Genomic DNA, 20,401 nt, shown 5'->3' with positions numbered 1-20,401 from the left:
GTAGGCCTCAATGAGAGATTTTTGTCCAAAGAGTAAGTAGTCTGTGGCTCAGAAAGATGTTCAAAGGCCACTGATTTCAGCCTTGGACTCTTGGCACATCCTTTGCTGGGCACAGGGAGCACAGAGGTTTGCCGTTGGGCCCACCAGGCTGACGCTGTGGGTGCCAGGAGGAAAGTACCTGATTTGTGCCTGACTGGGCCTGAGGAGCCCGTCCGCTGTGACTCTGAGTGTGAGCTGTTGCGGGCACCATGGTGGCGCCTTGTCTTGCGGATTAATTTTTCTATTTTCCCAGTCCCTTGGCCTCCGTCCTGCCGTTCTGCGTTGGCATTTGGGGTTTTGTTCTTGAATTCACTGGCATTTCGTGGTTGGTATACCCAGAACCAGCATCCCTGTTTGGACCTCTTCCTCCTGGCCCGCTGCCTCCTCCCTGGCTTTTGGTCTGGATCAATGTGTCTGTCCCCCAGGAGACGCACTGCTGGTGGTTGGGGCATCCGCAAGGTAATTAAAGTTCTTCGGAAACTTTGTAGTGTGCCACAGCGCAGAAGTTAATCTGGAGTCCTTCCTTTCAAACAAGTGGAACTAAATCAAATCCAGGAGAGAAAGTTTGTTAAAGTGAACTGTACTCACAATTCCAAATGGTCTGGAGACCTTGAGAGTGACTTTAGTGCTGAATGCTGTGAACCTGTTTCTGCTTCCCGTGACTAAGATGCAGCTGCACAGCCCTACCTGGCACCTTCAGCAAGTTCCAAGCCGGCACGGGGGGCACCCGATCCTTTATCCTTTTCCTCCCCATGGCTTATCACGTGAAAAAGGTAGAGAATAAAGGTCATTTCTGGTGTCAAAGGTTCCATGGGTTTATTGAAACTGTTGCCGCAGTTACTTCAGAAAAGGAACTCAGTCAGTGTTGACGTCGTCTTCCTCCTGAAGCCAGTGGGGCCCCAGCCCTCAGCCCTGCTGGCCCTGCTGGGTGGGGCGCGGGAGCCGGCACTCCACCCCAGCCGTCCTGGAGTAGCAGGTCCCACTGCTGAGGACACAGGCTCTGTGCTGTCCTTTCCTGCCTGCTAAGTAGGTACAAAAAACTTACTTTTATCAATTACCTTTTCACATGCCAAGTTAAAACACAAAATAATTTCATTGTCTTAAAACAGCTTTTTCTAGGCAACTTTTGGCATGCGTTTTAATATTTAAATCTGCTGTTTAACATACCTTTTCTGCTGAGAATCTGTCATCACTTATCTTAAGTTTATTTTAATGTATTTCATCCCCTCAAAAAGAAACCCCCAGTGGCTCGTGCCTATAGTGCCAGCACCTTGGGAGGCTGAGGCAAGAGGATTGCCGGAGCCCAGGAGTTCAAGACCAAAAATAAAAAAATACTAAAAATAAAAAAATGAGCCTGGCTTGTTGGCCTGCCCATGTAGTTCCAGCTACTCGGAAGGCTGAGGTGGGAGGAGCGCTTGAGCCCAGGAGGCTGAAGCTGTAGCGAGCTGAGATCGCACCACTGCACTCCAGCCTGGGCGACAGCAAAACGTTGTCTCAAAAAATAATAAATGAAAATTAAGGAAGAAAGAAGAAACCCCCCACTCGTTAGCAGTTACTCCCCATTCTCCCTCCTGCCCCATCTCTGGTGATCTGCCATCTGCTCGCCATAGCTGTGGGCGTCTTACATAAATCGACTCAGCGTGTGCCCTTGGCATCCGCTGCTTTCACTTCATGTGTTTCCCGGGTTCACGCACGTTGTGGCAGGTGTCAGGACTTGCTGGATGTTTGTTTTCTGTACATCTTACGCCCTTTTTGTTCCTGTATTCCTCCATGACTGCCTTTTTTCACTTTCATTTCCTCGATGTTTTCCTTTACCGTACAGTGGTCCCCCCTTACCCACAGGGGAAGGATTCCAAGACCCCCAGTGGGTGCCTGAAATTGTGAATGGTTCTGAAGCCTTATACGCTGTTTTTTCCTATACGTACCTGTCATCAACTTTTACCTTAAAGGAATCACCCTATAGCATCTCTGGCATGTCTGAATTGCACCGTCATCGACTTTTAACTGAAAGGAATCACCCTGTGGTGTCTCTGGCACATCTGAATTGAAGCATCACCTCTCTTGCACTTTGGGGCCGTTATTAAATGAGATAAGGGTGACTTGAACACAAGCACTGGGATGCTGTGACAGTTGGTCTGATCACCGAGATGCCTGCCTGTGGGCGGGTAGTGCTTGCCACGTGGGTAACGCTGGACAGAGGGATGACCCCTGGCCTGGGCTGCCAGATTTCCTCACCCTGTTCAGCTTGGGGGCAGGCAGTGTAACACTCAATTTTTCATATGGTGTTTTCAGAGTGAGGTTGAACACAGGTAACTGAAACCGCAGACAGAGGGGACTGCTATTTATTGAGTTATCTTATTTCTTTCTCACTTGCCCTGAGCATTACAGCAAACACCTTCTAACAATCTGGTTTGGATTAATACCAACTTAATTTTAAAAGCTTACAAAATTATGTGCTAATGTAGCTTCATTCCCTCATCTGCCCTTTGTGCTTATATTGTCGTACCAAGCACATCTTTCTTTCTGTGCCCTTTACACATGTGTCTTTTAAATCGGGAGGAAGAGGAGTTACCAACAAAAGCCACGTTGTGTTGTCTCCTGTTTTCCCTGTGTCGTTACCTGCACTATTGCTGCTCATTTCTTCCTGGGAATTCAAGTCTGGTGCCTTATGTTTCAGCCCGAAGGACTTCCTCTGGGATTTCTTGAAGGACAGGTCTGCTAGTGATGAATCCTTTTAGCTTTTGTTTTTGTGGGAATGTCTTAATTTCTCCTTCGTCTTTGAGAGATCATTTCATGGATGTGGACTTCAAGGTCCACAGGCTTTTCCTTCAGTGCTGGGCGGGCTCTCCGCTGCCTCCCCGTCAGCTGGGGCTCCGTATCGTGAGCTGTGCCCGTCTTCCCGGGCTGTGTGTCGTGAGCCTCGCCCATCTTCCTGGGGCTACATGTCTTGAGCGGCACCCATATACCCACCGCGCACTGGCTGGCCTCAAGCTTTGTCCTGAACACTGCCGAGGTTTGGCTGCGATGGGTGAGGTGTGGGTCTCTGTCAGTTGGTCCTATGTGGAGTCCATTGAGCTGTATGTGGGAATTATTATTATTATTATTGTTATTTTCATCAAATTTGGGAGGTTTTTGGCCATTGTGTCTTCAAGGGTTCCCTCTGCGCGTTTCTCTCCCTCTGTCTGGCTTGAGGGTACCCCACAGGCCTTGGAGACTCTGCTGAGTTTTCTTCATGTTTCTTTCTGTTCCCTGACTGGATCATCTTAATTGACCTATCTTCCAGCGTGTGATTTCTATCTTCTGCCTGCTCAAGTCTGCTGCTGAGCCTCGCTCTAGTGAATTTTTTTTTCAGTGATTGTACTTTTCAGCTCCAGATGTCAAGGGAGCTCTATTTCAGTCTTTCTCTCTGCTGAGGGCCCTGTGTGTGTTGTGCCCTCTGGGCTCTGGTGGGCGGTGGACAGCCTGGCCCTGGCCTTCACCCCTGCTGTGCCGAGCCACACGGTCACTACAGCCAGCCCAGGGCCTCTTGGGCCTTTCCGGTGTGGGCACAGCCCTGTGCGTGTTCACACCTTGTAGAGTCCCAAAAGATGTCAGAGCTTTTCAGAGCCCCCTGTGGACGTCTCATTCTCAAATGTTTTCTTTAGTTTTTCCGGCAGCCCCTTATTAGTCCCAACTGGTTTCTCTACTGTGGGCAGCTGCAGCTATTAAACACTTGCCACTGACTGTTTCCAGCCAATGCCCTGGGGTGGAATTTCTGACCTCGAGAGCTCTGACCCAGTCACGGCAGCGAGGTGCCCGGCCGGTGGGCTCGGGCAGTTGTGCATGGAAGTTTTGGGGTATTCCAAATCCATTCTGTCCCCCACCCAACCCCAGCAACTACTAGTTTTCAGGGCTGTTAGATTGGAGAGGAGATATGGGGTCAGGGCAAAGTTAAGCACCCGAAGTTTGTTCTGATGGACACTCAGCCTGTGTTTTCCATAAACAAACTCCTCTGATTGCTCTGACCAGATTTCCACAGCTCTGAAAACATTGGTTTTGATGGTTTTTACCACAGCTCTGAAAACATTGGTTTTGATGGTTTTTACCACAGCTCTGAAAACATTGGTTTTGATGGTTTTTACCACTTTTGCTTTTATAGAGGAACAGATTTTGGAGGTCCTATTTTGCCATTCTAGAAGTGCTACCTCTGTAGGTTTAAAAAAATAAGCTTATTTCATTAATTTAATTGGCCACGTGCAGTGGCTCACACCTGTAATCCCAGCACTTTTGGAGGCCAATGTGGGCAGATCACTTGAGGTCAGGAGTTCGAGACTAGCCTGGCCAACAGGTTTTAGTGGAAACCCCGTTTCTACTAAAAGAAAAATTACAAAAATTAGTTGGGTGTGGTGGCAGGCGCCTGTAATCCCAGCTACTCGGGAGACTGAGGTGAGAGAATCCTGTGAACCTGGGAGGCAGAGGTTGCAGTGACCTGAGATCACGCCACTGCACTCCAGCCTGGGTGACAGAGAAGAGTCCTTCAAGGTAGGTAGGTAGGTAGGTAGATAGATAGATAGAGATACATAATTTAATTCATCTATTGAACCTTATTTAAAAGTTTTTGTTATTCAGAAAGAAAGAAAGTTTAATCTTTTAAAAGGGAAGAAACCTAGGTTTCCAAATATCTTGGATTTTCATGGCTGTAATCTCTTGATGGTGAACTTCTTAGTGTGACTCTTAAAGATGTTACAGGAGCCATTTGGGAATGGTAGTGAGCAGTTGCTCATGACACGCAGCTGTCACCAGTGCAAACTTGTGTCTCCTTAAGTGTTTTATCCCCAAAACCAGGACTTCGTGTTCCCAGTGAAGTCCTTGAACCCAAGTTTTGTGTGATGGGGGCCGTGGTCTGGCTCATCACGGCTCTTGGTGCAGAGTAGGGGCTCCGTGCATATCTGCTGAGTGTGCTGAATTCTAGCTAACAGCAGAGAATGTATTTTTCTAACTTACTGGTATTTTTTATTGTTATTGATGTGTACAGGGTGAATTTGGAAGTGAAAAGAAAGCTGCTTTGCATGAAAAAGAGAAGACACTTTGGCTTCAGAGTGCGCAGGCACAGCCTTTTCACCAAGAGGAGAAAGAGTCTTTGTCTCTGCAGCTTCAGAAGAAGAATCACCAAGTCCAGCAGGTGTGTGGAGTGTGCCTTTTCCTTGTGATAAGATGTGTATAGCATAAAAATCATTTTCATCTTATTTCAGTGCGTAGTTCAGTGGCAGAAGTGCATTCATGGTGTTGTACATTTACAGTGTTGTGCATTCAGTGACAGAAGCGCATTCACGGTGTTGTGCTTATTCAGTGGCAGAAGCACATTCACGGTGTTGTGCTTACTCAGTGGCAGAAGTGCATTCACGGTGTTGTTCATTCAGTGGTGGAAGCGCATTCACGGTGTTGTGCTTATTCAGTGGCAGAAGTGCATTCACGGTGTTGTTCATTCAGTGGCGGAAGCGCATTCACAGTGTTGTGCTTATTCTGTGGCGGAAGCGCATTCACGGTATGCATTCAGTGATGGAAGCGTGTTCATGGTGTTGTGCTTATTCAGTAGCGGAAGTGCGTTCACGGTGTTGTGCATTCAGTGGCAGAAGTGCATTCACGGTGTGCATTCAGTGATGGAAGCGCGTTCACAGTGTTGTGTATCAGTGGCGGAAGCGCATTCACAGTGTGCAGCCATCACCACCATCCATCTCCAGAAGTCTTCATCTTGCAAAACTGAATTCTGTTCCCATTAGACTCTCACTCCCCATTCTCCCTCCCTCGGCACCATGGCTCACACTTGTAATCCCAGCACTTCGGGAGTCTGAGACAGGAGGACCACTCCAGCCCAGGAATTCGATACCAGCCCCGGCAATATAGGGAGGTCCTGTCTCTACAAAAAATAAAAAAATTAGCCATGTGTGGTGGCACGCGCCTGTAGTCCCAGCTTCTCAAGAAGCTGAGGTGGGAGGATTGTTTGTGCCTTGGAGATTGAGGCTACAGTGAGCTGTGATTGTGCCACTGCACTCCAGCCTGGGCAGCAGAGTGAGACCCTGTCTCAGAAAAAGAGATCTTTGCCTGCCCGGCAACTGACTTTTGTGAATGACCAAATACAGTGACTTATTTCAAATTGCTGTTTGAGCGGTGGATCTCTGATGAACTGGCCCCTTCCCTCCCCTTGCCTCAGGTTCCACCTGGAGATGTTTGTGTATTCTTTTGTAAATGATTAATAATGGAGGAAAAACCATATCAATAATTTTCAACTTTAATCAGCACCTCGTTCACCTTTGCTGTATTTTTATTAAATTTGCAGATGGTCCTCGGCCTGAGCTGGGGCCACGCCTCGACCGCTGTCGGTCGAAGGCGCTGTGAGTTGGGGAACGTGCCCAAGTGCCTTCGCCCCGTGGCCAGAGTCCTAAGTCAGACTCTTGAATAGGGAAATTATGTTGAAAGTTCCTTACAGCCGTTTACTTTTAACCAAATTGTTTTAACTGAAGCTGTAACCATTTTTCCCAATAGCTGAAAGACCAGGTTTTATCCTTAAGTCACGAGATAGAAGAGTGCCGCTCTGAGCTGGAGGCGCTGCAGCAGAGGCGGGAGCGGGAGAACCGAGAAGGCGCAAACCTCCTCTCCATGCTCAAGGCTGACGTCGACCTGTCCCACAGCGAAAGGTCAGTGTGTCCTTGGCACCAAGGCTGCCTTGTGGCTGCCAGCACCCACTGGGTCATGCGGATGCCATTGGTCTCCACGTCTCCTGACTGCGTGACTGGTGCCACCGTGTACACTGGCTCCTGGTGGACAGGGACCCGGCTTCCTTCTTCCTTTCACTTAGAAAGATTGTAAGCACTGGGAAGAACTCACCTGCTGTGTCTCGTCTCCCAGCCCCCATTCCCTCCTCCCACCCTGCCTGCTGTGTCTCATCTCCTCATCTGGCCAGATTAAAACCAGCCATTATCTCCCACACAGAGCCCGACCCCTCCCCTTTGGTTGTCCGCGTCCTTGCAGTGTGTCCTCGTCCCCGGTGTGGGGTACAGGCCCACATGTCTCGTGGGTCCTGTGCTTTGGACTGTGTGCGAGTGTCATGCCTCATGCGTCTCTCTCTGTCACGCGTGTTTCTGAGACTGGCCCGAGCAGGGGCCGTAGCCCTGTCCATTCCTTTCTTTGCTGGGAGCCGGTGCCTGGGGAGCACAGTCCCAAGGGCTCTCCCAGGGCGGGTTGTGGGTCTGCTTACCACGGGTCGCTTCCCCTGAGCGCACGGTTTCGGGCCGCATCCCGCCTTGGTGCCTCCTCACCTGCAGTGATGCTGTCCCACAGGCTCGACTGCCTTTTTATCTTGTTTGGGGTCTTGAGAAACTGTTTGCTCCTCTGACACCATGTAGGTTTTTCCCAGGTCATCTCACAGGGTTTTAAGTTTTGCTTTTGTGTGACTCTGGGGTGAGCCTGCAGCTCTTCTGTTGTTCTTGCTTGCACCTGTCTGGGCAGTGGACTCAGCAACGTGTTGGCAAACACAGCCTCCCCGCGGGTGCACGTCCTCCCTGTCCACTTGTGTGGGTCTTTGGCTGCTCCCATTGGCGTGTCCCTGCCTAAGGCCTCTGTGTCCTGCTGCTCCCCCCATCTGTTTGTCCCCATCTGAAGCCTCTGGGTCCTGCCGCTGCTCCTGTCTGTGTCCCCACCTGAGGCCTCTGGGTTGTGCTGCTGTGTCCTGAAGCTCTGGACTGGTTTGGCTCCGCTCTGGAGACCACCCAGGGTCGGGAGACCTGGTCGGGCTGATGGGACCCTCTGAGCTTACAGCTGTTTCAGGAGCATTAGTGTCTGTCATGCTGAGGGGCTATCCGTCTGTGCAGGTCTCTCTTTGTTCTTTTCATCAAGTTTTGTGATTTTTCTGTGAGGACCTTGCCTTCTCTAGCAGTTGGCTGTGGGTGCCTCGTAGCTTGGTGCTGACTCTCGAGTCACCCGGGTCAGTGGACGAGCGAGGGCTCTAAACCGAGAGGCACAGAGGCCAGTGGGGCGACCTGTGCTCTGAACTCGAGGGGTGCAGAGGTGGGTGGTGGGCGGGGCAGCCCCAGGCTCTAAACATGAGGGGCGCAGAGGTGAGCCCGTGGTCCCTGGACACTGGAGAGGCTGCCTGTCCTGAGGTGGGGTGGCTGCAGACTCCCTGATGCCTGCAGGAATTGGGCATTTTGGGGGGTGGAAGTGTGCCAGGGAGCAGGTGGCATTCTCTCTGTCAAGCCCCTCCTCAGGACTCCCCCTCCCTGTTATTTGCCCAGAGTCCCAGGTTCCTTGGGGCCTGCACGATGTTGCCTCCTGTTCTCACCTCACAGTCCCCACGAATGAGTCCTCATGATCTGCTCCACAGGGTAGGGCTCTCTGGGGACAGAGCTGTGAACAGAGTAGAGGGCGGGCTGGCTGTGTAGGCACCGGGTCAGTGTGCCTGTCCTTACGGTGTCACAGTGGGGAGGGCTGCCCCTAAACCATAGTGCAGAGAACGAGGTGTAGAGGGGCCTGTGGCCTCAGGAACCCCTGTGTGTAAAAACAGAAGCATCCCGGCCGGGTGCGGTGGCTCACGTCTGTAATCCCAGCACTTTGGGAGGCCAAGGTGGGCGGATCACGAGGTCAGGAGATCGAGACCATCCTGGCTAACATGGTGAAATCCCGTCTCTACTAAAAATACAAAAAACTAGCCCAGCGTGGTGGCGGGCGCTTGTAATCCCAGCTACTCAGGAGGCTGAGGCAGGAGAATGGTGTGAACCTGGGAGGTGGAGCTTGCAGTGAGCCGAGATCGTGCCACTGCACTGCAGCCTGGGCAACAGAGTGAGACTCCGTCTCAAAAAAAAAAAAAAACAAAAAAAAACAGAAGCATCCCAGACTGCACGTCCACGAGGCCTAGAGAGAGGCTGGGAGACACCGTGCTTCTCCTGCCACGCTACTCCTGTGAATGTGTGGCTGAGGCGTGACTTGGTGTTGGACAGACATCTTGTAAAATGGCCGACTGGTGCAGCCTGTGCCCCAGGGGAGAGACAGAGCCTGTGTTCTGCTCCTGGGTGATTCACGCTGCTCGGCCACACTGCACACCTGCAGGATGGGTTTGCTGTCTTCCTAATATGATGCCTTTTACAAATCAGAAATGGCATCAGGAAGACCTCACCTAGGAAGCCCGTGTCCCTCAATGGGCTCCATGTGGTTGTCTTGTCTGTGGCCTCAGCTTCCTGTGCTCACACAGGCATGAGGATCATGTCTTCCGGCCCCATGGGGACAGGCGGCCGTGGGCCGAGGTGTGCAAACAGGTGGGCGGCCCCTCAGCAGCATCCAGGGTGGGGGTTCTCATGCTGTGACCGGCTTGCCTGATGATGGATGTTTCCTGTCTCAGAGGGGCCCTCCAGGACACCCTGCGCAGGCTGCTGGGTTTGTTTGGAGAGACGCTGAGAGCAGCCATCACCCTGAGGAGCCGTATCGGGGAGCGCGTGGGGCTCTGCCTGGATGACGCGGGCGCAGGCCTGGCCCTGTCGGCAGGTGAGTGTGCTGGGACCAGCCGCGCGGCCCTGTGCCTGAGGCCCTCTGCGGGCCTGGAGCTCTCTGAGAGGAGCCTCTGTATTGGGCGATGCTCTCGGGAGTGCTGCTGTCCTGGTTTCCAGCTAGTTCCCGCACTTACAGAAGGCCGAGACTGGGGTCTGGGCTCAATTTGCCAGCTCCTGTGGACGTGGCGCTGTCTCGTCTCCGCTAGGGCGACGTTCTGAGTTCTGTGGCTTCCTTATCGTCGTGGCTGCCGTGGCTGCGGCCAGCTTCCTCGCTAAGCCGCGTGTGCGGGCGTGTGCTCTTCTTGTAGCTCCGGCGCAGGAGGAGACGTGGTCTGATGTCGCCCTCCCAGAGCTGGACAGAACTTTGTCTGAATGTGCAGAGATGTCTTCTGTGGCTGAAATCAGCAGCCACATGCGTGAAAGCTTTCTCATGAGCCCAGAAAGCGTGCGGGAATGTGAGCAGCCCATCCGGAGGGTCTTCCAGAGCCTCAGCCTGGCCGTGGACGGCCTCTTGGAGATGGCCCTGGACTCCAGCAGGCAGGTGAGGCCCAGGCTCCCGGGGGCCTGTGGAGAAGTGAACAACGAGCAGCTGATGATGCCACACGAGCCTGGTGGATGCCGGTGCCAACCACACTCACACGGGTTTCTCCCCAAGGAGGAGGCTTTTCTGAACCAGATCCTTGAGGAAGTGGGCTTGCTACGGATGAGAGAATCTGTTTGTTTAATTTGGATGATAAACAGGCCCGTTTCCTTTACTTCCTGCACTATTGCAGTTCCACGTGGAGCGTTTTCACACTTAGAGATTATCACTAAGAAAGGAAAATTTTTAACCCTTTTAGAACATTTTAGACAATTAAAAAAGATGTTAAATAGGAATACGTGGAAAGCAATCAAAGATCCTTTTTTTGGCCAGGCACAGCGGCTCACTCCTGTAGTCCCAGCACTTTGGGAGGCTGAGGTAGGAGGTTCACTTGAGCCCAGGAGTTTGAGCCAGCCTGGGCGACATAGTGAGACCCCATTTTAAGTTAGCCAGGCATAGTGGCAGCACCTGCAATCCCAGCTCCTCAGGAGGCTGAGGCTGCAGTGACCCATGATTGCACCACTGCACTCCAGCCTGAGTGACAGAGCAAGACCGTATCTTAAAAAAAAAAAAATTCTTCTGTGCTAAGTTTTGAGTTCAGAGGTGACTCTGGGTCTCTTAGCCTGTAGATGGCCTGGGAGCCCCAGACTGGACACAGTCGCCAGGGGAGTGTCTGGAGGAAGGGAGAGGGGCCCAGGGCTGAGCTGGGAGGCCGGGGAGAAGTGCTCATTGGAGACCGTGGCCACAGTGTCTTGGAGGGTAGCTGAGATGCGCTCAGGTCCCATCACCCTGGTGTGGCCCTGCCTGGGTGGTGACGGCCCGAAAGGTCTGGGGGAGAAGTGGCGTTCTGTTGGTCTTAATGTAGCCTTACATCCAGATCAGAAATGCTATTTTTGATCTGGAGTTTTGATTTGCAAATGTGTTTTAACAGCTGGAAGAAGCACGACAAATTCATTCTCGTTTTGAAAAAGAATTTAGTTTTAAAAATGAGGAGACAGCACAGGTTGTCAGGAAGCACCAGGAGCTGCTGGAGTGCTTGAAGGAGGAGAGTGCGCCAAAGGCAGAGCTGGCGCTGGAGCTGCACAAGACGCAGGGTGAGTAGCACGAGGCCTCGGGGCACCCGGGGCACAGGAACGGGGAGCAGGCCCGGCCTCACCGAAGAAAGGAAGCCTTCGGGATAGGGTTTTACAGTGAAATGTAAAAACAAAGCCAACAGTGGGAGGCACCCATGGTTTGGGAGGAACGGGGTGGTCGGGAGCTACTGTGGCCAGCAGGGCTGTTGGGGGCCTACAGCTGGGTCCTGGAAGCTGCTGGCTCTTAGCTCTGCAGCTCTCGGGGACAGCGGCCCTGTCCCTCCCTCCAAGCAGGCCCTGCCCCTCCCTCCGAGCTGTCCTCAGTTGCACCCGGGACTGGCTTTGTCAGGGTATCTGTGTCTCCCCCAAGGCACCCTCGAGGGATTCAAGGTGGAGACTGCGGATCTGAAGGAGACACTGGCCGGGAAGGAGGATTCCGAGCACCGTCTGGTCCTGGAGCTAGAGAGTCTGAGACGGCAGCTGCAGCAGGCGGCCCAGGAGCAGGCAGCGCTGAGGGAGGAGTGCACCCGTCTGTGGAGCCGGGGGGAGGCCACAGCCACGGACGCCGAGGCCAGAGAAGCTGGTAAGGAGTGCGGGATATGGAGGTCGGTTCAAGCTGTGGGACGCGGATACAGCTGCCACGGTTTCCCCAGCTCCCGGGGACGCTCAGTGTCTCTAGAGGGTCAAGTGTAAACCAGCATGTAGCTTCTCATGGAGTGTTGGGCATGGGAAGCTTGTGCGGGATCAGGTGAGGCATCCACTGGCTTTGCTCCACTTTCAGAGAAGGCGGGTTGTCTGTTGGTCCTGTTGGTTGGAGGGTCCCCACCTCTGTGAGGTGGAAATAAGAGGGTTCTGAGTTCAGCAGCAGGAGCTGGAGGCAGAGCCAAGTGCGGCAAACAAGAGCTGCTTTAAAATCTCGTTTAAAATGACCAAGTGCCTGACATTAACCCTTATTGGAAAACATAGTTTTAACAGTATTAGTTTGTATCTTTTTGGATTTTTAGATATTTTGTTCTCAAAGGTATTTAAAATGAAAATGGTCAAAACGTAAGCTTAAAATCTCGAGCCTGCGCGGTAACTGTGTCCTCAGTAGCTGGTTCAGCTCGAGCAAAGGCTTTTCGCGGGGCTGGGGCGTCCGCCCTCAGTCCCTGTTCCTTGCCTCCCCGGTTGCTGCCTCTGACTCCAGCTTTCTCCCCATGCCCTTCCAGCTCACACCGAGCTGGCCCCGCCGCCCACATGCCCACTCTGCCACCTCGCAGACGCCTTGCATTCGTGGATCTCAGGCACGTGGGAGGCACAGGGGCCTGCGCTTCTCCAAAAGTTCCTTCCAGGATGGCTGTGGCCTCGGGGTCGTCCCTTCAGAACACAGATTGGAGTTAGAAGCTGGGGCATCGCAGGCACCACCTCAGCCAATTCAGAAATCTCTTTTTTTATTATTATTATTATTTACATTTTTCTCCTTAGAAAACAACCAACGTTTGATTTTGGTGTCCATTCTCATTTGCTGTCTTCTGTCTTGCTGATTTTTGCCCTCGTTCCTGTGATTTCTTGTTCCTATGGTTTTTTTTTTTTCTTTTTTTTTTTGAGTCTCGCTCTGTCCCTAGGCTGGAGTGCAGTGGCATGATCTTGGTTCACTGCAACCTCTGCCTCATGGATTCAAGTGATTCTCCTGCCTCAGCCTCCCAAGTAGCTGGGATTACAGGTGCGCACCACCACACCTGACTAATTTTTTATGTTTTTGGTAGAGATGGGGTTTCACCATGTTAGCCAGGCTGGTCTCGAACTCCTGACCTCAAGTGATCTGCCTGTCTCGGCCTCCCATAGTGCTGGGATCACAGCCGTGAGCCCCGGTGCCCGGCCAGCTCCTGTGGTTTCTTGCTGCCTTTGTTGGGTTGGACGCTGTCGGACACGTTTGCTGCCTTTCACAGGACGTGGGGTTCAGGTCGTGCCTCCTGGCGGTGCCCCAGCCTTTTCACCTGTGGTGCTCATGTTGACATCTGGGTCCCACAAGCTTGTAATTTTTGGCCCAGGGAGCGTTTTCCAGGTGGAAGACATTGGTCCCGTGGGATGTTTTAAACTGTGCCTGTGATTGTGCCCACACTTTGTCTTCTCCTTTTCTTGGTTTATTTCTGTCATTCCCATTTATCCCGTTTTATATAAATTTCTGATGGTGAAGGATTAGTCTGGTGTTTTTCCCCTTGTGTATCTTTTCTTGTCCTTTTATTTTAAGTCTTTTTTAACATTCTATTTTAGTTGTGCCTTGTATGGATACCATTTTCATGACTCTTTTTAAAAAAGCCTATCTGTGAGTATCTTCTTTTGGTCCATTTAGCCAAGTTTTTTTTTTGCCACACCTGCTGGCATTGGGCCCTTCCTACTGCTCTTTGTGTTTCCTTTTCGCCCGCCTGCTTGGCCTGCTTGACCTTGCTCCAGGCTGGATTTTCCTTGGCCAGCTGTGAAGTCCTCACTGCGGTGTTGGCTGCTGCTGGGCTCAGGCCAGTGTCATCTCCCCATGGGCCTCTGAGCCCTGTTGCCCCCGCGGTCTGTGTGTCCACAGAGGGAGTGCAGGGGAACCTTGAGGGCCACGAGGGCCTGGAGTCTCTTCAGGTCCCCTCCTCTGCCAGTGAAGTGGTGCTGGAGACACGACTCAAGATCCCGTTTCTTTTCCTTTGAGGCCCTCGTTTTCCTGCATCTCCTCAGGATTTTTCAGGGTGTTTTCAGGAACGTCTCTGATGTCATGCATTGCTCTCGGCATCGAGGGCCTGCATCTCTGCCCTGGCAGTGCTGTTGCAACTGGGCGTCCATTGTCACTGTTTCTCACGATGCTTTCTCTGCTTACCCTCTGCTGTCCGGGGGAAGCCTCATGGTCAGGCCCCTCCCTGTGAACTCTGTTGCCCCATTTCCAGTGTCTTCGTGCCCAGCCAGCTGGCAGCTGGGCCGTACTCCACCAGGGGAGACCACCTGGTGTTTCACCGCTTCGAGCCCTTGGACTTCAGCCAGTCACCTCATTTGTCAGGCCTCCTGGCAGATAAAGGGGTGTGTGGCCTGCATACTGTTGAACGGCCCAGTGAGGCCTGGGCCCTGTGGCCAGCGCCCCTGTGTCAGGTGCCTGTGTTGTGCCCTGGGCCTGAGCACATGGACTGAGCACCGTGGGGCTTCTTCCCAAGGCTATGGTGGCCCCTCTGTTGCTTTGCCTCTGGTTCACCTCCTGCCACGAGTTCTGGCCTACCAGGGAGTGTTGGGACAGGTGGATGTGGGCCCTGGGTGTCCACAGCCTGGCTGGGCTCCCTGCAGACCCCAGGATTGAAGCTGAGGCTCACCACGGGCCCTGCAGTGGTAGGCACCTGACATGCTGGGAGTGGATCTCATGGAGCCCTTGCACAGGCTCAGGCCAGCTTTGTTTTGTCACTGGGAAATTCTTGTTGTTTCTCTGGGGTCCTCTTGGTTTCCTTTCATTTTGACGTTGTTAACCCTGCCCTAGTTTCTCACTCTGGTTTATTTTCTTTCCTTTCACCCTGGTTCTGCAGTTGTGTGACTCTGCGCCGGCTACCGGCATACCCACCACAGCCCTGAGCTCGCTCCCGGCAGGGCCTAGGCTCTGACAGTGGCGTGAACTCAGCCCTTGTGCGCAGCAGCCCTGCCTCGCCGTGTTGCGTGATGCCCCCTTTGCTGTGTGGTGTTTTGTGGCCCTCTTCAGGTGTTGCCGTCTGTCCCTTTTGTTCTCTTTGTCTCCTTGAAAAGTCGATGGGCCTGCAGCCACACAGGCAGTGTGGGCATGGTGGACGCTGAGTCTGGAGATTGTTCAAGGCCAGCAGCGTTGCTCGGAGCCCTGCTGCTGACGCTGCCGTCACTGGTTCTAGCTCTCACGTTCTCAGCTGCACGTTTCCGTTTCCACCAGTAAATGCAAACTCTTGTTCGTAGGCACAGCTGTCACTGCAGCACACAAGGACTCAGGTTTGTAAAGACAAACGAGTGATTTCTGTGTGATGTGCTGTGTGTTTGCATTGGATTTTGCAAATTATTTACTAAAGAAAAGTCCTTCAGAACTTCTGTGGCAAACAGTAAATACAGCGAAACTCTAATCTTCAACATTCATACGAATGGGTGGAGTTGTCCCATTTTAATGCCCCAGCAAAGCAGGAGCATTTCTCTAACGGTGGTTACTGCAGTGCCTAAGCTACGGTTTGTGCTGCTTTTCAGGAACTGATGCCTTGTGATAGTTGTAGCTGTTCTTGGGCTGGGTCCCTGCCTGGTCTGCAGGAAGGCCTGGGCCCGCCACATCCCCTGTGCCTGCTCAGCGTGGTATCACCTGCTCCGCCAGCTGGGATTGCGATCCTCCCGTGCCTCCCTGAGTCTGCGTGCGTGTCAGCAGGCACCCTGCCCCAGTGCGTGGCCCAGCGCCCTTGGCCCTGAAGATGGTGATGTTCTGGGCCAAGCAGAGCCCGGGTCGTGTCCAGGGCAAGGGAGTGCAGTGGGGGGAGCAGCTGCCCTCGGGCCGCGCCGCGCGCCTCGGGCTGTGAATGGCATTACCGCGGCGTGTTTACAGCAGAGTCGCCATTACTGCTGACGGTGGCGTGAACATTTGTTGAGAATGTTGCTTGCATTGGTCATGATAGTTTGTGATAAAAGACTAACAATTTTACAAATCAAAATGCTTTTTTGGAAGCTGGTGAAATGTCAGTTAACGTGAATGAATTTAATATTTTAGTTTTTGGATGGCTTGAAGACTTCAGGATTCAGGCCGGGAGTGGTAGCTCACACCTGTAATCACAGAGCCAGACTCCATCTCAAAAATAAGAATAATAAAATAGAGACTTCGGGATTCAGCAGCAGAGAGCCCCTTTTTCCAAGATACTTTTTCATCTGCAGTTTCCACTTGGGCCAGGGCTTCCCCACCCCAGGTCTTAGGCTGGTTGTGCTGCTGGAAGAGTTATTTTTGAGGCTAGGCGATTTATCACAGACACACATTTGTGGCTCACAGTTCTGGAGGCTGGAAAGCCTAAGGTCAAGGTGCCAGCAGGTTCGGTGTGTGGTGAAGCCTAAGGTCAAGGTGCCAGCAGGTTTGGTGTCTAGTGAGGTACCAGTCTCTGCTTCTAAGGCAGAGCCTTGCACACTGAATCTTCCAGAGTGGAGGGCGGGATCCTCACAGGGCAGAGGCAGAAGGGCCAAGGGGGACGGCCACTCCCAAAGCCGCTTATTGAGGCATTAAAACTGCTGTGAGGGTGGAGCCCTTGTGGCCTCATCACCTTTTCAAGGCCCCTCCAATACCATCACTCTGGCAGTTAAATTTCAACATGAGTTTTGGAGGGGACAGAAATTTAAACTGTGGTACCCAGTTTGTTTGTTTGTTTATTTATTTATTTATTTATTTGAAGGAGTCTCACTTTATCACCCAGGCCGGAGTGCAGCAGCGCAATCTCACCTCACTGCAACCTCCATCTCCCGGATTCAAGTGATTCTCCTGCCTCAGCCTCCCGAGTAGCTGGGATTACAGGCGTGCGCCACCATGTCTGGCTAATCTTGTATTTTTAGTAGAGACGGGATTTCACCATGGTGGCCAGGCTGGTCTCGAACTCCTAACCTCGAGTGATCCATCCGCCTCGGCCTCCCAAAGTGCTGGGATTACAGGCGTGAGCCACCCCACCCGACCTAGATTCGCTTTTGATTTACCATGAGACGTTTGCCTTTCCCGTAGACACGTCACAACCCCAGCCACTCAGCAGTGTCCATTGTCTGCTGGGACTGGGCTTAGTCGTGTGTTTCTGTCTGGGAGGGTGTAGTGAAGACAGAATTCCTAGAGAATCACCCACGTGTCACTCAGAAGTATTCTTCTCAGGCTTCAAAAATTTAGCCAATTTTGTTTTAAAAGATGGGCTTTTTACCCTGAAGTCATGTGACTTCATTTTCGGTGGGCTTTGAGTCACCATCAGGAGGTGCACGTGTCGTGTTCCCTCTCAGTACAACGCCAGCCTCTGAGGTGCGGGGGTTTCCCCGTGTCTGTGGTGTTTGCATCCTTAGCTCTCCGGAAGGAAGTGGAGGATCTGACCAGGGAACAGTCGGAGACCAGGAAGCAGGCCGAGAAGGACCGCTCAGCCCTGCTCTCCCAGATGAAGATTTTGGAGTCTGAGTTAGAGGAACAGCTGTCTCAGCATCGCGGGTGTGCCAAGCAGGCGGAGGCCGTCACCGCCCTGGAACAGCAGGTGGCGTCTCTGGACAAGCATTTGCGCAACCAGCGGCAATTCATGGATGTAAGAATTCTGAATAATACATTTTATTGCATCACTAAAAGTTGCCATTACAGCAGGAACTTCTTTCCAGATGGTTACGGAAGCTTCTGCAGTAGGATGTTGAAGAGGGCGTCCCACCCCTGCTGCACAGGTGTACCCAGGTCACTGACGCTTGGTGGGTGTCTTCTTGCCCACATTTTGTGGCACAGGCCTCTGAGGGCCGCCTCCCATGGTCTTGCTATGCTCCTTCTCGCAGTCCCGGAGGCATCCCTTGGGGCCCAGGCTGGGCCTGTGCTGCGACTCTCACTGGCTCTTGTCCTCCCGCCCGCCTGTCTCGGACGTTCCTCTGTGTTCCGCGCAGAGGGCTGTTTTCTTAACTCCATTTTGCAAAGTGACTGTGACGAGGGGGATGTCTGGAGTCCTGAGCTGCGGGGCAGTTGTCCTTGCACGTGCAGTGGAAGCCTGGGTGGGCCTTCGCTGCGAGGGGCACGCCGGCCCCGTTGGGGTGGTCCCAACACGCCGCCTCTCCTCCCAGGAGCAGGCCGCCGAGCGGGAGCACGAACGCGAGGAGTTCCAGCAAGAGATTCAGAGGCTGGAGGGGCAGCTCCGCCAGGTGGCCAAGCCACAGCCCTGGGGCCCTCACGACAGCCAGGTGAGTCAGCACAGCGTGCAGTGCCACTGGTTGCTGTCTTTTACTGTGTTTTTAAGCTTTAACTTTCTTAACATTTTTGCCTTCCATGTACGTGAACTCGGCAGCAGACGCCGCTGGATGGAGAGGTGAGTAGGTGTCACAGAGATGGGCACGCCCTGTGCGGGCGCCCAGGCTCCCCTGCGCTCGCTGGGACTGTCCTGCCACCCACTCGCTTTTCTTGCTCTGGCTTGGGCTGCAGCTATCTGCTTTCTCTTGTCTGAGGAAGCTCTAGTAGGTTCATTTATTCTTTTAAAAAATTAATAGTGGATTCACACACAGTTGTAAGAGGTAAGACTCGGATCCCTTGTGCCTGGCACGTGGTTCCCCAGAGGTCACACCTGCAGAGCTGGAACGTGGCATTGCAGCCAGTATGGGCAGGGAGCCGATGTCGCTGCAGCGCCTTCTGCCCCCCGGGACCCTCGTGTACCTGGTCACGGCCCTGCTGCTGTCCCTTCTCTGGCAACCACTCATCTGTCGTCTGTTTCTAAGACTTTGCCATCATCTTGATGTGTAAAGTGTGCCTGTCATCTTTGGGGATTGACGCCGCTCACTGAGCCTGACTCTGGAGATTGATCCAGGTTGCTGAGTGTAGCCATAGTTCATTCTTTCTGTTGCTGGGTGTTCCATTCTTTCTTCCTTTTTTTCTTTTTTTTTTTTTTTTTTTTGAGACGGAGTCTCGCTCTGTTGCCCAGGCTGGAGTGCACTCGTGTGATGTCAGCTCACTGCACAGTCCCCCTCCGGGTTTACGCCATTCTCCTGCCTCAACCTCCCAAGTAGCTGGGACTACAGGTGCCCACCACCTCGCCCGGCTAATTTTTTGTAGTTTTAGTAGAGACGGGGTTTCACCGTGTTAGCCAGGATGGTCTCGATCTCTTGACCTCGTGATCCGCCCGTCTCGGCCTCCCAAAGTGCTGGGATTATAGGCGTGAGCCACCGCACCCAGCTGTAATATTGCATTCTTTTCTATCAGAATAAATTTCATTTTCCTAACAAATTCTGTATTATAGAGAATGACCTTAACACAGCATCACCCTATACTTCCGTTAGATCTCCCTGTGCTGCCCGGGTCTAGGTTTCTCTGTTCAGTCTGTGGGTCCGGGTCTCCCTGTGGGTCTAGGGGAGGGCATAGGGCATCTGTTTTCTTTTTTTTTTTTTTTTTTTTTTTTGAGACGGAGTCTCACTCTGGTGGCCAGGCTGGGGTGCAGTGGCCAGATCTCAGCTCACTGCAAGCTCCACCTCCCAGGTTTACGCCATTCTCCTGCCTCAGCCTCCCGAGTAGCTGGGACTACAGGCGCCCGCCACCTCGCCCAGCTAATTTTTTGTATTTTTTAGTAGACACGGGGTTTCACCGGGTTAGCCAGGAGGGTCTCGATCTCCTGACCTCGTGATCCACCCGTCTCGGCCTCCCAAAGTGCTGGGATTACAGGCTTGAGCCACCGCGCCCGGCCAGGGCATCTGTTTTCTATTGTTTTGGGTACTTTTTTGTTTGGAAGATGGGTTTTTATAAAACAGTCTATTGTATTCCCCAAGCATTTTTTGTTGTTTTAGGTTGAGTTGTTACAACAAAAGTTGAGAGAAAAGTTGGATGAATTTAATGAATTGGCTCTACAGAAAGAGTCGGCAGATAGACAAGTGTTGAGGCAGGAAGAAGAAATTAAACGTCTGGAGGAGACGAACATCAACATCAGGAAGAAAATGGCCGAGCTCCAGGAAGAAGTGGAAAAACAGAAGAACATTGTGAAAGAGCTGGCGCAGGTAAAGCGTCTCCACGTCGTGGTGGGGCGTGTGGTGAGGCGTCCCTGGGGCACAGCTTCATTGCTGATCTGGCAGGAGCGGGCAGGGCGTCGTTTTTCACTCGCAGCCGCCACGTCTGCACCGGAAACGCGGGCGTTGGGGAGAAGCAGAAGTCCTTGGTGACTGGGTAGGAAGTGTACTTTGACCTTGCTGGAGATTGTTGCTTTTATTTGCTGGAGGATTGTATACCATTTCTTTATGTCTCAAGAACTCTGCATTTATCCTTAATATTTCATAAAGTAAATATTTTAAGATTTTAGGTTTAAAAAAATATACCTTATTAAATACTTTGATGAGAGCCCCTTGTAATTATTTCAGTTGAGTTCAGGAACTTAGGTCAGCTCCCAGTGAAAAGATCTCCAGTGATGGTTTTGCATTGCTGGTGTTTCCCGTGTTCCGTGTGTTCGTTTGTGTCTGAGAGTTTAGAGAGGGGCTGGAGCACTGAGCCAGGTGGGCCCTCTCATGGCTGCCTGTGTGCA

At 52.4% G+C, this 20,401-nt stretch overlaps 1 protein-coding gene across 13 annotated transcripts in view; it reads left to right on the top strand.

Moving 5' to 3' along the window:
- The window catches only part of PCNT (pericentrin), a 121,047-nt gene that overhangs the window by 54,148 nt on the left and 46,498 nt on the right, over window positions 1-20,401 (top strand). For 4 of the 13 annotated variants that reach the window (XM_015132670.3, XM_015132668.3, XM_015132664.3 and 1 more), the window contains 11 exons: window positions 5,054-5,200; window positions 6,562-6,713; window positions 9,410-9,552; window positions 9,866-10,098; window positions 11,069-11,231; window positions 11,581-11,793; window positions 15,132-15,164; window positions 17,229-17,458; window positions 17,973-18,089; window positions 18,194-18,214; window positions 19,677-19,883. In XM_015132670.3, the coding sequence (XP_014988156.3) occupies window positions 5,054-5,200; window positions 6,562-6,713; window positions 9,410-9,552; window positions 9,866-10,098; window positions 11,069-11,231; window positions 11,581-11,793; window positions 15,132-15,164; window positions 17,229-17,458; window positions 17,973-18,089; window positions 18,194-18,214; window positions 19,677-19,883 (1,659 nt within the window). The remainder of the gene's footprint in view (window positions 1-5,053; window positions 5,201-6,561; window positions 6,714-9,409; window positions 9,553-9,865; window positions 10,099-11,068; window positions 11,232-11,580; window positions 11,794-15,131; window positions 15,165-17,228; window positions 17,459-17,972; window positions 18,090-18,193; window positions 18,215-19,676; window positions 19,884-20,401) is intronic. The other 9 variants (XM_077995265.1, XM_077995264.1, XM_077995262.1 and 6 more) reach the window with 4 other exon arrangements.

This window comes from Macaca mulatta, chromosome 3 (assembly GCF_049350105.2).
Source record: "Macaca mulatta isolate MMU2019108-1 chromosome 3, T2T-MMU8v2.0, whole genome shotgun sequence".
NCBI lineage: Eukaryota > Metazoa > Chordata > Mammalia > Primates > Cercopithecidae > Macaca > Macaca mulatta.
Note: the sequence above shows the minus strand (reverse complement) of the source record. Positions and strands in the feature narration are given on the sequence as shown.